Genomic DNA, 14726 nt, shown 5'->3' with positions numbered 1-14726 from the left:
GGCAGGGGCGGGGCCTCGGGCGGGCAGGGGCGGGGCCTCGGGCAGCGCGCGGACCTCTTGCAGCGCCGACGGCGCCACCGGCTGGCGGTGGTCACGTGGGCAGCCGGACGTGACGTGTGGAGGCGGCGCCGGGGGGCACAGCGGGCAGCGTTGGGGGGTCATGGCGCAGCCGGGGGGGGGCGAAGGGCCGCCGGCGCCGGGGCGGCCGCTGGCCCGGGTGTTGCCGCAGGGCGAGAATGGCGTGGGCGGCGGAGCGGTCCGCGTGGGCACCCGGCGGAGCCAGGTAGGCGGCAGGGGGGTCCCTTCCTTGGCACCCGCGGCCCGCAGAGTCCCGGTCCTTGTCTGAGGACTCCCAGGATAAGTTCGGAGACCGCGTCCTGTGGAGCCCGGGTGACAGCCAGTTCTGTTAAAAAGTAGGGTCACCTTTGTGTGGTGAACGGAGGGTGCAGGTGCCTTTCCGGGACAACAGGGATCTTGCTGGGGACTTGTGGACTTGCGGGACTTCTGCGGCTCTTCCAGGGAGGCGGGAAAAAAAACCCACAAAAAAACCCCCCAAGGACTAATGGCCTCAACCCGCACGAAGGACAGGTAACGGATGTGTCCAGAGATACAGCGGGTATCTCCTGCCAGCGGGCTGCAGCAGGGAGGAGCAGGCTGGCGAAGGGAGATAAACGTTCGTCAGGCCTTTGTTCTGAGATAATCTTATTCGTTCTGGGGAGGGTTCTGTACTTTCAAGAAGGCGATTCGTGTAGATATCAGGGCAAGGGACGTAGCCGTGCGTGCCTGCTCCCTCGTTTCCTAACCTGAGGCTCTCGTGGCACTGTGCAAAGGGAGACCGCTACTTTTAGCTGTAGGGAAACAACAGTCGTGCGAACAAAGTTAATTGCCCCAGGCCACACAGCTCAGCAGTGGGATAAAGCTGAAACTCACCTGCTGTTGCTCGAGTCTGCTGCTGCTTGCATGCATGGAATGATCCTCTGCTAGTGTAATTTTGTTTTTATTTTGCTTGCTTCTGCTGTTCTTATGCAAGGGAATGTTCTTCCTGCGCTTTACTGCTTTAAGATCCGTTGCTTGTTGTGTGTGCAGACCTAAGCTGTTGCTTTTTTTTAATCCATAGAACCTCTAAATAGAGCTCTGATCTTACAGCAGATAACTAACTCATTTGCCAGCAACTATAGATTTCTCAGTGACGCAGTGAGATCCTACTGCTTTCTCCCAAAACGTGCAGTATTGGTAAAATTCACTCTTAGAAAAAGAGAGTATCCAGCATGTGATGTGACTTGTTCTTTCATCACTGAGGAACAGGAGGATGGTTTTGTTTGCTTTCCACCTGCTTCCCGATGAGCAGGCATCTTTCAACAGTCGCGTTCCACAGAGGTGAAACCGAGCAGCCCAAAGTTAGGCGGGTAGACGCAGTCTGTGAATAAGGGTGCCGAGATGATGTAGAGAAATGGAATTTCTGACGGGGGGTCAGCTAATGACCATAATAACACAGCTGGCCACAGAATCTGTGAATCCTCACACACAGGCTGCTGTTCTGGTCACTCTTCCTAACTGATAAATTATTTGCTTTACCTTGTCAGTGCTGGACACAGGGCGATGTCATTCTGCCACTTAGTCGGTACAATAAGTTCCCCAGTGAAAAGCTCTAGTCATGATGCGAGTTAACATGGTTGGAGGAGTTTGTACGCATGAGTGATTTTACTTGGGGCTACGTATTTCTAATGCTTTTGATTTAGAGAACATAGCGGTCACACATGCCTGACTGTCGAAGAACAGCAAAGTCCTCTCTCGCTACCGTATGGATGATGTGCTTTTTGTTTAAAGCGTTGCTTTCTGCTTTGTTGCAGCTGGCCCGGATTCAGACTGACAGCGTGGTCAAGATGCTCCGTGAGCTGTACCCTGATGTCCATTTTGAGATCGGTGAGTTTTTCGGATGCTGCCGCAGGGTAGACGGCAGCAGGAGCTTATCTCTGTGTGCAAGAGTTGCGTGTAGAGCACTGTCGCAAGGAGGAGGATTCAACCCCTGCTTATCTAAGAGCGCCATCTGAATTCGGTTAGGTCGTGTGGCTGAGCAACTGCTGCTGCTTTCTTTAAGGGGAGAAAGATGGATTTTGTGAGCCGGCGATTGAAGCTCTGAGCGTGTCACGCAAATGGTGTTATGTTGCTCCATTTGAGAACCTGGTGTCACTCTGGCCATGCCCCACTGTGCATTAGGGACATTTTTCTGTCTGGGCTTGAGGCATTCAGTGGGAATAAGGGGATCTCGGCCTTGCACTGAAGGGTACTGCTGAGTAGCTGTTTACTGGCACTCCAGAGAAAGACTGTGGCAATATCCGTTGGGTCAGCTCTTCCCAACACCTGCCCTGTTTCCCCTCGCTCTGTTTTTGAGGACAGTGAAGGAAGTCGCAGTTTCCCTTGTCTTGAACGCAGGGTATTTCTAGAAATGAGCTGCTCTTACATTTATCTGGAGTCTGCGTTCATGCAGTAGCGTGTCACCCTGTGCTGCTCGTCACGTTATGTAGATATTTCCAGTCTAGGCCCAGGTGCTCTGACCCAGCCTCACGTTTTACCTGTGCGCTCTCTCTCTGAGCAGTTGCCATGTCAACGACCGGAGACAAGATTTTGGATACAGCCCTTTCCAAGGTAAAGGATCTCTTTTTCCTCTGCGCAGGAAGTAATCCTGTTTGATGATGTATTTGCAGATGTTTCTTTTGTGATTCATATTCCTCCATTTATGTGTAGATTGGGGAGAAGAGCCTCTTCACCAAAGAGCTGGAAAATGCACTTGAAAGAAATGAGTAAGAGCTCATGGTTTTCTCTTCCTCTTCTGGCATTCCTGGTGCTCTTTGGACATCTTTGGCTTGCCGTATATGTGGTCTGGTTTCCTTCTGATCTGGTACCTCTCTGACTAAGAAAGAAATCCTTTGATAAGTCATTATCCTTTTCTTTTTTCTTTTCACTCTTTACCCTGGGTTTAGACCACGTATTGTGGAGTTGTTGTGTAGCATGGTCTGACCCAGTTTGGTTTTGTTTGTGTATTTGGTTTCCCCCCCTCCCCGCCGTGATTTATGTGTCACATGTGCGTCAGAGAGGACACAATGGAATCTAATTCCTGTTTAGAACTACATTCTTTTAAAACTGCTTTGCTTGGTGGCGTTAACATATTGCATAACTTATTTAGTGTAACCATTTATTTGTTAATGTATTTGCATGCTAAACACGCAGGAGAATTGGGCAGGTTGTGCTGCTTTCTGGGTAACTTCCTTCTGCAGAGAAACTCTGTTCAGGCTCTTTCTGGAGCAGAGAGATTAGTGCCTTTTTTGCATATTATTTTATATTTTTCAGTATCATGAGGAGGGTTTCACTGGTGCTTATGCCTTAGTTAAAGCAGGTTTAAAAACAAACACATTCTTCTGCAGACCTCTGGTAGGTACCATGGGAGCTCAACCATCTGTTCAGTGATTACTGTCTTCTGATTTTTAGAGTTGACCTTGTGGTTCACTCTTTGAAGGACCTGCCTACTTCTCTTCCTCCTGGCTTTACCATCGGTGCTGTCTGCAAGTAAGTGTGGACGCGAGGCTTGGTTCTTGTACAGTGTTGGTAATGGTAGGAAAGCAGAGACAGCTTAGGTCTTTTTCCGCGTTCAGAGCTTGACCACCCTCTGATTAATTTCTGAAAAAGTGGAAACATCAGAGCTGTCCTAGTGTTCCAGTGCCAGTGAGTTTGCTGGAAATTCTTGCTTTTACAATGATGAAGGGGGTATTTCGGAGCCAGAGACTGCTCCTCTGGGGACCGATAGCAGAACTGTTGCGCCTAACAGCCTTCTGTTAAATGACGTGTCAGCCATTCTGCACTTGTGTTATTTTGCAGAAGGGAAAACCCACTTGATGCCGTTGTGTTTCATCCCAAAAACTGTGGGAAAACACTGAGCCTCCTTCCTGAAAAAAGGTGAGTGGGGAAGAGGAAGGGGCAGACAGGTGTGAAAATGGAAGGGAGGAGTTTGTTGGTACTTCCCGGCAGCGAATCAGTGAGCTCATTGCTTTATCCTGTTGTGGTTTTACACTGCCATCCGTTAGTTCTCCATAGACACTACATTGAACTTACCTGCTGAAAAGAGCAACGTTGTCTCACGGGAGTGCCCCACACTGAGAGAGGCTGGATCCCCCGAGCCACACTTGAGTTGCAATGTTTTCTCAAATTAGATCCTTTCTTACAGTCTCCAGAGTGAAGTTGTTCTCCTTTGTATTGTGCTTACTGCAGAAGAATGCACACAAAAGCCTGCAACTGCCTTCAGCCAGGCTTTATGCTAAACCTCAGAGTGGTTTTCTTTCTTCTAAGGAGGTATAAATCATTGGCAGCTTGTTGGATCTTCAAACTCAATTTAAAAAAAAAAAAGAAACAAAACGAAACAAACAACAGTCCTAATTTGTTTTCCTGAAAGTTCTGACATCTCTGGCTGGAGGTAGGTGTAGGAGTATTCTGGATTTCATTGATTTTATTTTCCCCACAGTGTGATCGGAACCAGTTCACTTCGGCGAGCAGCCCAGCTCAAAAAGAAGTTCCCTCAGTTAGAATTCAGGGATATTGTATCCTTTCCTCACGAAGCATGGGAGCCGCATAAAGCTGCAAACAGGAAAATACAGTTTAAATAAGTTTAAAAAAAAAAAAAGTTAATGTGAAATCTAGGGTCGAGGCTGATTTAAACCACCTGACCTACAGGAAAAAACTGCTTCCTCGAAGGCTGCCCTCCGCTAACCTGCTCTGAGAGGGGCGTGTAAACGTGCCATAGCCTTAATCTAGCTGAGATTCAGGATGCAGATGAATTTTACGGTAATGTTCAAAAAACTGCTTGACGAGTGCCCGCCATGTGTTTGTCGCAGCGATGTGGCCAAATGCCGATTGGTTCCCAATACCCTGGATGCAATTTGGGCCACTAGTTCCTGAGCGGGCTGCGGAACTAGTGCTAAAAGGCACCACGACTTCGGTCTTGGTAACCTAGTTCTCTGCTACGCAAAAGGAGTTGGTGTCAGGTGTTAATAATGTACTTAAATGACACACCTATCTTATGAGAGTCAGCGCTTGAGTTAATATTCCATAATACCTGGCAAAATTCTATTTAAGGAAACAATTGTCCACATTTAACACGTCTTCCAGGATGGTACTCTGACTGGTTCTCAGTTGGAATCTGTTGGATTCCGTACGTCCGGTAAAAACGCTCAGGCAAACGTTAAGTGGTTATAGGACTGTTTGGCTGCTGTTTCTTTGCTTGCTTAATCACTTCGACAGAGAGGGAATTTAAACACCCGCTTAAAGAAGCTAGATGAGAAGGAAGACTTCGGTGCCATCATCTTGGCTGCTGCAGGGCTGAAGAGGATGGGCTGGGAGAATCGCATTGGCCAGGTGAGGAGCAGCAAAGCAGAAAATACCATTCTTTGCCAAACCATCAACTGCTCGCCTTTCAGACCTTGTGGTTTTTCTGTCAAAGATGAGCATGCAGTCTGCTGAATTCATTGCCATGTTACCTCGTTATATGCTGCGCTTCAGGGAGGACTCCTGTTTTGTTGTTGTTTTGGTTGGTTTTGTTTTCTTCATACAGAAATGTATACTGTTCCGCTTTCCATGGTGCAGTAACAGTTTGTAATCTGATCGTCTCCCAGCATTTCACAATGCTGTGTCTAGCAACGCAGCGTTGTGCATGACTAAGATTTTTCTGAGTAGCTAATTCATAAAGTGTTCCAGTCCAGGTGAAGGACAGTGCATTCTCTCCCTCTAGGGTGGAAACACTGAGGTACAGGAAGTGGGAGGTGATATTTCTTTGATCAGGCACAAAATGAATTGATATTAGAGGTGATCATAGAATTTGGCTCTCGCTTCCTCTTATTCTGAACACTGCAACCTGAGTTAACTCTGATTTTACTTCTTGCAGCTCCTAAGCCCAGAGGATTGTCTGTATGCTGTTGGGCAGGTACGTTACAACTTTCGTGTCTTAAGCCATACTGTGTATTGAAAGCCAGGAGTAGCATAATGTGTCAGGGTGAGTTAATTGTGCCAAATACTGCTCGTGTGTTGATGGCCAAAGAACTACTACATCGATCTCTTTCATTGCCAGTTTGGAGTGCGTTTTTCTATACATGCACTCAGACAGATTCTAGAGTGCTTTGAGATGACAGCATGATCGTGAACTCTTGGCTGAAGCGAGTTCTCATCTTATCTTTACAGCAGCCTCTATAGGATGTCTCTGCAATTAGTGGATTGTTTTGTAATTCATTTCTGTAAACTTCACTCCCTTAGTGAAATGCATCCAGCCTCTGAGTTCTGTTTCATGACCAATGCTGAGTGCACACAGAGATGCATGAGGCTGAGGAATTGTTATGATTATTATGTTGCGTGTTTCTCTTTCTTCTGCTAGGGTGCCTTAGCAGTGGAAGTTCGTGCCAAAGACCAAGAAATACTGAATATGGTCTCTGCCCTGCACGACGCAGACACTGTGTTATGCTGCATCGCTGAGAGAGCCTTTATGAAGCGTTTGGTAGGTGTGGCATTCTCCCTCTTCTGCCTGCAACAGCAAATACTGCTCCGCTACTGGACCCGACGCCGTAGTGTGCGAAATCTGTTACGCTTTCCTAGAACTGTGAAGTAGATATTACTTCTGAACTGAGAAGGGCCTGAAGAGCAGTAGGCGGTGTTGTAATAATGCAGCCTCAACCTTTCAGAGGCCTTTGCTTTGAATGTGTTGGGGTGGAGCCTCAGTGTTACCTTTCTCTTTTAGGAAGGCGGATGTAGCGTCCCCGTTGCTGTCAACAGCACGCTGAGCGATGGCCAGGTGAGGAGTGCTTTGTATTTGTGTGGGATTATCTCTGGAAACCTGTTCCAGTGTGTGCATGTTCCCTGATCCTTCCCTGAAGGTAACTCCGGCAGATATTTTCACTAGCTAATTAGGGTGGATGGGCTCCTGACTCGAGCCTTCTGGGTTTATGTCCACAAGTGTGAGAATGGGTCTGGCTACTGAAGCTCCATTGTCTAGAAAATGCCCTGATAGTGAGTACCAGATTTCTGCCTCCCCTTCTTTAAAGACAGTGTTGCCCCGAGATCCAAAAGTCTCGCTTCTGACCCCACGCAATGGGTATTTGTACACCACGGACTGTGATTAAGGGGGCGGGAAGCTAGAACAAAGTTCAGCTTTTCTCTTAGGAAGTTGCACCTTTCCTAACAGAGATTACTTTTCTTACAGTTGTATTGTACTGCTACCGCTGATCCTACTGTGCTACAAAAGCCTTCCCCCCTAGACTTAACTTCGTTATGTCATGTATTATTTTGTCTGTTTGTTGACATGGTATTAATCCCTTCTGTATGTCTTTCCAAGTTGTATTTGACAGGAGCAGTCTACAGTTTGGACGGATCCGACAGCCTGAAGGACACTATGCAAACCGGTGTTAATTATCCCCAACAGGTACGTGAACCACCGTGGGTTCAAAACCTGAACCCAAAGGACAAAACCAGACCCCTCAAAATGTTACTTTTGGTCTGATTCCTTGGAAGCTGTAGCAGCACACTGTTCTTGTTCTCAAGGCTCCTCAGACCACAGATTTTACCCCATCTTGCATGTGGCTTGAACTATTCGTTGCCCGCACCTTCCCGCTGCCTTACATCGAGGTGTTTATATTTGCAGAATGAAGATGGACCAAACGATGATGTGCAGCACGTTGGCATCACGGCCAAGAATGTCCCTGGTCAGGCCCTGCAAGCTGCAGAGAACCTTGGTGTGGAACTAGCTAGTTTGCTTCTGAGCAAGGGAGCGAAGCACATCCTCAGCGTGGCAAGGCAGCTCAATGATGCCCGCTAAACCTGTGGTGTAGTCAGCACGATCGCTACAACTCTCACAGCTCTTTGCGGCTACCCCAACATCCTCCTCTGGAGGAAGGGATTTATTTAAACATTCACACCGGTCTTATTGGAAGTTTGGGCACAAAAACTTGAGATACTAAGCTGACTAACTTGAGTGGTTGATGCTGTTCAGGTTTGTCATCGCTCTCTGCATTTCTCTAAACTGCAGTGTCTGTGAAGTTTTTTAAACAATTTTTGTGGCTAGGAAGCTAAAAAAAAATTTTAAAAAGTAAGTTTTCTATTCCGTGTAGGAGCAAGGCACTCATTAGAGATGATAATCAGAGACTCGACTGCAGTGGTACTGAAGTGCTGTACTGTGCTGATGGTACTAAGGTACTTTCAGTAGTCATAAATAGTATTTGGGCCTGTTCACTCATTGGAATGCTGAAGAGGAAGACTGCTATTAGGTACCCAGTGCCAGGTTCCTTACAGTACAATAGCACAGACACCAAGTAAGAAATTAAGTTTATATTTATCAGATGCAAATTTGTCAGTTGGCCAGTAATAAATTAGGAAGTAAGGGGACAGCCAGTCTAATTGCCCTCATGTGCTTGTCTAGAAGAGTAATCTCAGACTTTAATCTACATTAACCAATCACTGGGGAGATAAAGAAGTGCAAATTTGGGTTATTGTGCCTTTCTCTGTAACTTATCCCCGTTTTTACTGTGGCTCCTTATGCTCGCTACCTGGGTGCCATCCTTTGAGTGGGGTTCACGCCTAACAGTGCCTTGTAGAAACACTGAAACGGTGCCTTACTGGGGTCCCGTTTTGGAAAAGAAGCACGATTTATTCTCTATGCAATGTCCGCTGAATGTAACAGATGATAAATACAGTTAAATTATAAGCACCCCAGTGTGTCAGTCTTTACGGAGCAGCTCTTCTCTGGACTTTTTTTCTGACGGGACTCGAGCAGACCTGTTCCTCACTGGTACGTGAGTTGGCCACCACCCCGCGGGCGGGGCCCGGCACCGCCTCCGGGACAGAGACACGCTCCCTCCCCCCCGCGGATCGCAGCTCTCTCGGTGAGCAATGAGGGTGGCCCTGAAAAGGGCCTTTGTATGGTGCTGCGGGGCCGGCCGGCCTAGTACTCCTGCGACTGCTGCCCGCTGCCCTTCTTGCCGGCCTTGGTGGGGCCCGCGCCGCCGCCGCTGGTCTTCTTGGGCAGCAGCACGGCCTGGATGTTGGGCAGGACGCCGCCCTGCGCGATGGTGACACCGCCCAGCAGCTTGTTGAGCTCCTCGTCGTTGCGCACCGCCAGCTGCAGGTGACGGGGGATGATGCGCGTCTTCTTGTTGTCGCGCGCCGCGTTGCCCGCCAGCTCCAGGATCTCGGCCGTCAGGTACTCCAGCACGGCGGCCAGGTAGACGGGCGCGCCGGCCCCCACCCGCTCCGCGTAGTGCCCGCGCCGCAGCAGCCGGTGGACGCGCCCGACCGGGAACTGCAGCCCAGCTCGGGACGAGCGAGACTTGGCCTTCGCTCGGGCCTTACCGCCGCTCTTGCCACGGCCAGACATGGCGTCTCGGTTCGCTGCCGGCAGCACTCCCCCCCGTACCGAGCTCTGCGGCGAAATGAGGTGGGAGCGTCCGCACCCAGCCCTTTTATAACCTTCCTTAAAGTAGGGCTCCGCTCATTGGAGAGCGCCGCTACGCCTCGCTATTGGTGCGCCTGACAGAAGAAACTTCCTGCTGATTGGTCACCTCTGCGACACCGTGGCGCTTGCCCCGAGTCTATTGGCGACGGAGACCGACCAATGAGAAGGTAAGGCGCGAAATTCATACCGCGCTGAGCGTGTCGGTGCAGAGGCGAGCGTGGGGGGCGGGCGGTCGCGTGGTGGCTGCGGAGGGGCTGCATTCCGCCGCAGTGAGCCTGTCACAGTAACTGCGCTCGGGAGGAGCCAAAGCACCTCCTGCACGAGCGCTGGTGCGCCTGACAGAGCTGTCTGCGTCAGGAGCTTGGACTGTGTCACCCCTCAGTTATGTAAGGAGGGAGAGGCTCTGCTCCAGAAATGATCAGCCCCTGGCAGGGCAGAAGGCCGCAGGGATGTATCGTGCAACCTGGTGTCATCGTGCGTCAATATTCTGGAAGCAAAGCACGGAAGGGGAAAGGCTACCATGAGTTATTTTATTCTCAGGGTGCTCTGAGCTTTGGTTTATAAGACATTACTCTATGTCCGTGGACCAAAGACAGGATTGGAGAAGCCAGGAGAGGATTCCGGTTTACTTGTTCTGCCATAGAGTCTCACAAAAATTGCAGTCTCTATTTGCTGTCTTGGGAACAGTAATGTGCTTGTTAGATGTATAGATCTCATCATTCCTGCTTGCCCTAAGTGCTGTAAGTAAACATTTGTTTCCTTCCTCTCTGAAGGGTAGTCCCAGTACCCATCATGTCCAAGTAGCAGCAAATCTCTTCTGTCAGGAGAATTGAACAAAAGCCTTTTGTGTGCAAAAGGAGAAGATAATTACAGTTCAAGCCTGGCCCACGCAGAGTAGGTGCTTGCATTTTGACAGGTGTCCTGAAGTTCTTGGAGGGCCGGAGTAAGATCCGTTGAATCGTTTGGTCGGCAACTGGAAAAACTGAGTGATAGGTACAACTCTTTCCCCTGCTCCCTGACAATCCGGTCAGACATCATAAAACAAGCGCACTAGTTGGTACCGGATTGAAAATGCAATTGTGCTGCCCAGGACCTAGGTAAAAAATCAGACAGACGACAGAAACATTAGTGTTAAATAGTTTACAGGCTGGCAGATCCATCCTTTTCAGATGGATTTGCTATGCTTTCCAGCATGCCTCATTTCACTGTCATTTAGGCTCAATTTTTTAGGTGTAGAAAAATGAAAGGCAGAAGTCTAGCCAGAGTCTGTGGTTCTTTCACTGAGAACCGCAGCTAGCTGCAGGGGATTTCTGCGTGTGCCTTCCTCCTGAATGGGAATTTGGCTAAGTGTCTCTTCTTTTTGCTAATAAGAGTCCTCTATCTTTGATCCAAGGAAGAAAAAAGAATTTTATTGCAGGCAACTAAGCAACGCAGGCCTTTCCAAAAGCGGTGTTTCTAGTATATTATGCGTGAGAGTTCATGTGCTGAATAGAGGTAGCGGCAGTACCTGTGAGGCACGTTATCCTTGCGCTCTAAGTTGCTTCAGAATGCTCCTGCACCCTGCTCAGATTTCCAGATACAGCTGAGCTGCATGCCACACAAACTCAAGTCCACTAGCCAGAGGTAAGTCCAGGACTGTCTTATTTGATATGACTGAGAAATAGGAACACGGAAAAAGGCTGTATTGGGTCAGAGTGTCGAGGCATTCTGCCTTCCTAATGTTTTTCTAGCATCCAGCGATTCATGCCTTGGGAAACTTCTCAAGTGAACCTAGGGACTTTGTATTGATTAACTCTCAGTGAACAGGGAGGAGGAATCTGTTTCCTCCTCGAGCTGCATAAACCTCCAATTCTCCTCAAGTTCCACTGCTCAAGTGCATCATGTGTGAGAAGCATGACAGCGTACTTCCCCTTTCCCCTAACAAACTTCTCTAACAGCCCTTGAAACCCATTTACATCTGTTTGTATTGTAGAGTATGTCTTTCTATTGCAGGAACCATTTGACTGACCTGAAGAAGTAGCAACAGGAGAGTGAGATTTTGCTCGTGGGTGGGTCCAATCAGCTTTATCACAAAGTTAATGAGTGTCATATTATTGCACTCGGTGTATTCGCCGTCTTCATCTGCTCCACTCCTCACATCTACTATGCGCAAGATCTTGACTGCCTGGGGAAAGAAATATTGCACGCTGTTTCACCAGGTATGTTGGGTGCTCACCTGGAGCCTGGCTCGTGCTCTTACTAAAAGACAGGCCAGGCCTATGATGGTCCTGGGACGCTGCTGTGTGTGGTTATTCTGAAAGACTATCAACACGATCGCATGACTGTGAGGGATGGTGACAGAATAAGCAGAATATTTACTCCTGGATTTGAGCCAGGAAATAACTAGTGAACCCAGAAGTTCTGCCTTCCCTCCTATCCTGTTCCTCTCACACTCGATCACCGCCTCAGAACACATCTGGATTTTGAATGTTTTCCAGATTTACCTTCAGAATGTTTGTGCCCAGGGCAGAGAGGCTCTTCGATTTGAATTTGGAGTAACTCATCTCCAACTTCCCTGTACTAGCGTTGAGCCTAAAAGAAACACGAAAATTTTAGTCAGAGCAAAGAGGCAGAGAGATCCCCACGTAAGCAGACTTAGACCCCTAGCTGAATAGTTGAGCAAGAAATCCAGTGATGGAAAAAGCGGGAATAATCCACCACACTTCACAACACCTGCCAATACCTAGTTCCTCAGACCGGACAGTCAGGAAGAGACTCCTCCCCACCGCACTCGCAATATATCCATAAAGCCATATAGTTTTCAAAAGAAAACTGAGGAATGTAACGTCTGCAGAGATAATTGCTGCTATGGCTGCAGATCGATTACTACCATGAATGCTCAGCAGATCCTACCGCAACAGCATTAAAAGCGGCCTGTATCGATTTCTCTCAGTCTTGTAGCTGACAATAATTGTATTCTCACTTTGTTAAAAATCACTCTTCTGTATCTGGGGGAGCGGGGTGGTCAGAAAAGTTAACTTTGTTCACAAACCTCTACTGTATGGTTTGACTGCGGGCGGCAGAGCGAGCCAGCTGACTTCTTACCTTTAAAACTTACTTTGATGGCTTTTAAAAAGAGCACACTCCACCACCTTTCTCAGCTGATGTTGGAAATAAAAGGCACAATCTGCGGTACTATTCTAGGTCGCTCAGGTACGCTACCTTGGCAGCCGGTGACGGGGACAAGGAATGATGTGGAAGAGTTGAGGCAAGGAGTAGAGGAAGTTGAGCACTTGCGGGATGAAAAAAAGCAGCATTGTTTTGCTGAAGTGCCCCAAGATCCCCACCACAGCGAAGGTCATGCCGGCAAAGTAGCAGAAGGTGTCCCCAACAAACACGCGAGACGGGTACCTGCAATCCACAGGGTGGAAAAGCAAAGGTCTGTCATGATCGCTGTTGCCATGAAAATTACTTTATAGCCACCAAATGTATTCCCACGTGGCAGGTTAGGGATCGAGAAGGAACTGCCACAGATCTACACGGTGAAAACGACGATTGCAGGTACTTATTCTAAGAATTGCGGGACTGGGACCCACAGCCTGACTTTCAGAGTATACGACGTGGAAAAAAAATGGCTAGTGAGACACACGAGGGAGTGTATTCTGCGCATTTTGGTGAGCCGGTGTGACTGAATTGTTCTAATGAAAGGAAAAGCTTCCAGTGCATCGATGCTTTGTGCTCCTGGTTCTGGCAAGAAGCCTGTTTACGCCCACCTGCACACCGGTAAATTGTTTTGTTTGTTTGAGAAGGGAGGAAGTAAAGGGAAAGGACGCTCTCTGTCCATCCTCTTACCAGTTGTGGTAAAGCAGCCCCAGCGTGGTAAAAAAAAAGGGAATCATGAAGTAGAGAGAAAAAATGTGATCATCTCGACAATCCCCTACAGAAAAAAAGAAAAAAGAAAAGCGTTTGTGATTAGACGGGACTGGTTGATTTTTAGTACTATCAGATATTGAAATCTAGGATTCTCTTTCCCTTTGCTTTTTGTACCCGTTAACATACACATTATCTTTCTTACCATTTAACTCTACAATGTTGAATATGATAATGGAAGCAGCTATCACCAGTGACTGCCCTGCTTCAATTCCATTAATTCCAGCGAGAATGTTGATGGCGTTAGTGCAGAACACTGCTAGCATGCCCATGTACACGTAGTAGAGGATACCTGCAGACCAGAGCAAGCCAAGTGCTTTAGTATTCAAGTTTAGTGGGTACAGTTGTGCCCGGTCGCCGGTTACTTAAGCAAATCCTTCAGGTGTTTCCTCTGCAGCACAGAGTACTGCCGGGTGAGCCCTTCCACCGACTGCCCGCCGCTTCAATGGTGGCTTCTGGTGACTCCAAACTTACCCAGGTCCAAGTGCACGCCCAGCAGCACCCGGAAGGGCTTGGGCACCACGATGGTTGTGTTCCCAAAGTTGGTGAAGTAAACCATGAGCAGTGGGAGGGAAGCCATCGTGGGAAGAAGGAGCTTGTGGCGCCAGCGCAGGTTCAGAACATCGTCCGCAAAGCCCAGGAAAATCATGCAGCAGATGGCGAGGAGCGAACCGATGAACTCCACGAACTGCAGGACAGAGAACGGGACCCCAGTTACCAGCGGCCACCTCTGCCCACGCCCACCGCGCTCGCCCCAAGCCGCACCTCGTCGTGAGGGAAGGCCGCGCACTGCTCTTCCACAAAGCACCGCAGGAAGGGCACGGGGATGAAGCAGAAGAGGATGATCAGGAACACAGCCCCGCCGATCACACCCTGTGCCTCGGGGCTGAAAGGAAGGCAAAGCGGGGACTCAGCGCGGCCGACCCCGCTCCCGGGGCCGCTGCCGGTTTGGAGGGCAGCGCTACTCACACGGGCTGCCGGGAGGCCTTGTTGAGATCCACCCCGAAGAGCCGCGCGGCAAGGAAGTGGTCCTTGAAGGCCGGGATCAGCGTCAGCGTGGCCACGAAGCCCAGCAGCGACCCGCCGAGGTTGATGAGCAGGGGCAGGGCGGGCCAGGCCGCCATGGCCGCAGCGGGGTCTTCCCCCGCCAAGGGCACGGAGCGGGGCCGGTCTTGCCAACGCCTCCCGCCGCGGGTTTCCAGCCGGATGCTACAGGGCAAGCACCGGATACGCGGGCCCCCTTCGGGCTATGGGCGCTGGGAGCGCCATCTTTTGTCCTGGCAGCAACGGCCTGTCAGCGCGGGACGCTGCTCGGACGCCAGCGGGGACCAGGAGCGCG

At 49.4% G+C, this 14726-nt stretch overlaps 3 protein-coding genes across 3 annotated transcripts; 1 reads left to right on the top strand and 2 right to left on the bottom strand.

Annotated features, from left to right (window-relative positions):
• Window positions 1-143: 143 nt before the first annotated feature.
• On the top strand, window positions 144-8728 carry HMBS (hydroxymethylbilane synthase). The gene is made up of 13 exons (XM_065652144.1): window positions 144-283; window positions 1851-1923; window positions 2597-2646; window positions 2746-2801; window positions 3487-3564; window positions 3874-3951; window positions 4514-4589; window positions 5290-5403; window positions 5930-5968; window positions 6413-6532; window positions 6773-6826; window positions 7367-7453; window positions 7673-8728. The coding sequence occupies exons 1-13, from the start codon at window positions 161-163 to the stop codon at window positions 7844-7846; spliced, it is 1122 nt and encodes a 373-aa protein (XP_065508216.1). The 5' UTR covers window positions 144-160; the 3' UTR covers window positions 7847-8728.
• On the bottom strand, window positions 8387-9440 carry LOC135998860 (histone H2A). The gene has a single exon (XM_065652145.1). The coding sequence runs from the start codon at window positions 9398-9400 to the stop codon at window positions 8969-8971; it is 432 nt and encodes a 143-aa protein (XP_065508217.1). The 5' UTR covers window positions 9401-9440; the 3' UTR covers window positions 8387-8968.
• Window positions 9441-10020: 580 nt separating this feature from the next.
• On the bottom strand, window positions 10021-14719 carry DPAGT1 (dolichyl-phosphate N-acetylglucosaminephosphotransferase 1). The gene is made up of 9 exons (XM_065652143.1): window positions 14357-14719; window positions 14153-14273; window positions 13862-14075; window positions 13533-13679; window positions 13310-13394; window positions 12680-12868; window positions 11962-12049; window positions 11487-11642; window positions 10021-10571 (listed from the first exon to the last, which is right to left on the bottom strand). Exons 1-9 carry the CDS (start codon window positions 14509-14511, stop codon window positions 10506-10508), a joined length of 1221 nt encoding a protein of 406 aa, XP_065508215.1. The 5' UTR covers window positions 14512-14719; the 3' UTR covers window positions 10021-10505.
• Window positions 14720-14726: the final 7 nt, after the last annotated feature.

This window comes from Caloenas nicobarica, chromosome 26 (assembly GCF_036013445.1).
Source record: "Caloenas nicobarica isolate bCalNic1 chromosome 26, bCalNic1.hap1, whole genome shotgun sequence".
Lineage (NCBI taxonomy): Eukaryota > Metazoa > Chordata > Aves > Columbiformes > Columbidae > Caloenas > Caloenas nicobarica.
This window is presented reverse-complemented; position numbering and strand designations above follow the sequence as displayed.

Coding starts and splice junctions, on each gene's coding strand:
- HMBS (XM_065652144.1), top strand. CDS start 161: ATGGCGCAGCCGGGGGGGGGCGAAGGGCCGCCGGCGCCGGGGCGGCCG. Junction 1,924..2,596: donor TGATGTCCATTTTGAGATCG/GTGAGTTTTTCG, acceptor CTCTCTGAGCAG/TTGCCATGTCAACGACCGGA. Junction 2,802..3,486: donor AATGCACTTGAAAGAAATGA/GTAAGAGCTCAT, acceptor TCTGATTTTTAG/AGTTGACCTTGTGGTTCACT.
- LOC135998860 (XM_065652145.1), bottom strand. CDS start 9,400: ATGTCTGGCCGTGGCAAGAGCGGCGGTAAGGCCCGAGCGAAGGCCAAG.
- DPAGT1 (XM_065652143.1), bottom strand. CDS start 14,511: ATGGCGGCCTGGCCCGCCCTGCCCCTGCTCATCAACCTCGGCGGGTCG. Junction 14,076..14,152: donor CGGCCTTCCCTCACGACGAG/GTGCGGCTTGGG, acceptor TCTGTCCTGCAG/TTCGTGGAGTTCATCGGTTC. Junction 13,680..13,861: donor GGGCGTGCACTTGGACCTGG/GTAAGTTTGGAG, acceptor TCTGGTCTGCAG/GTATCCTCTACTACGTGTAC.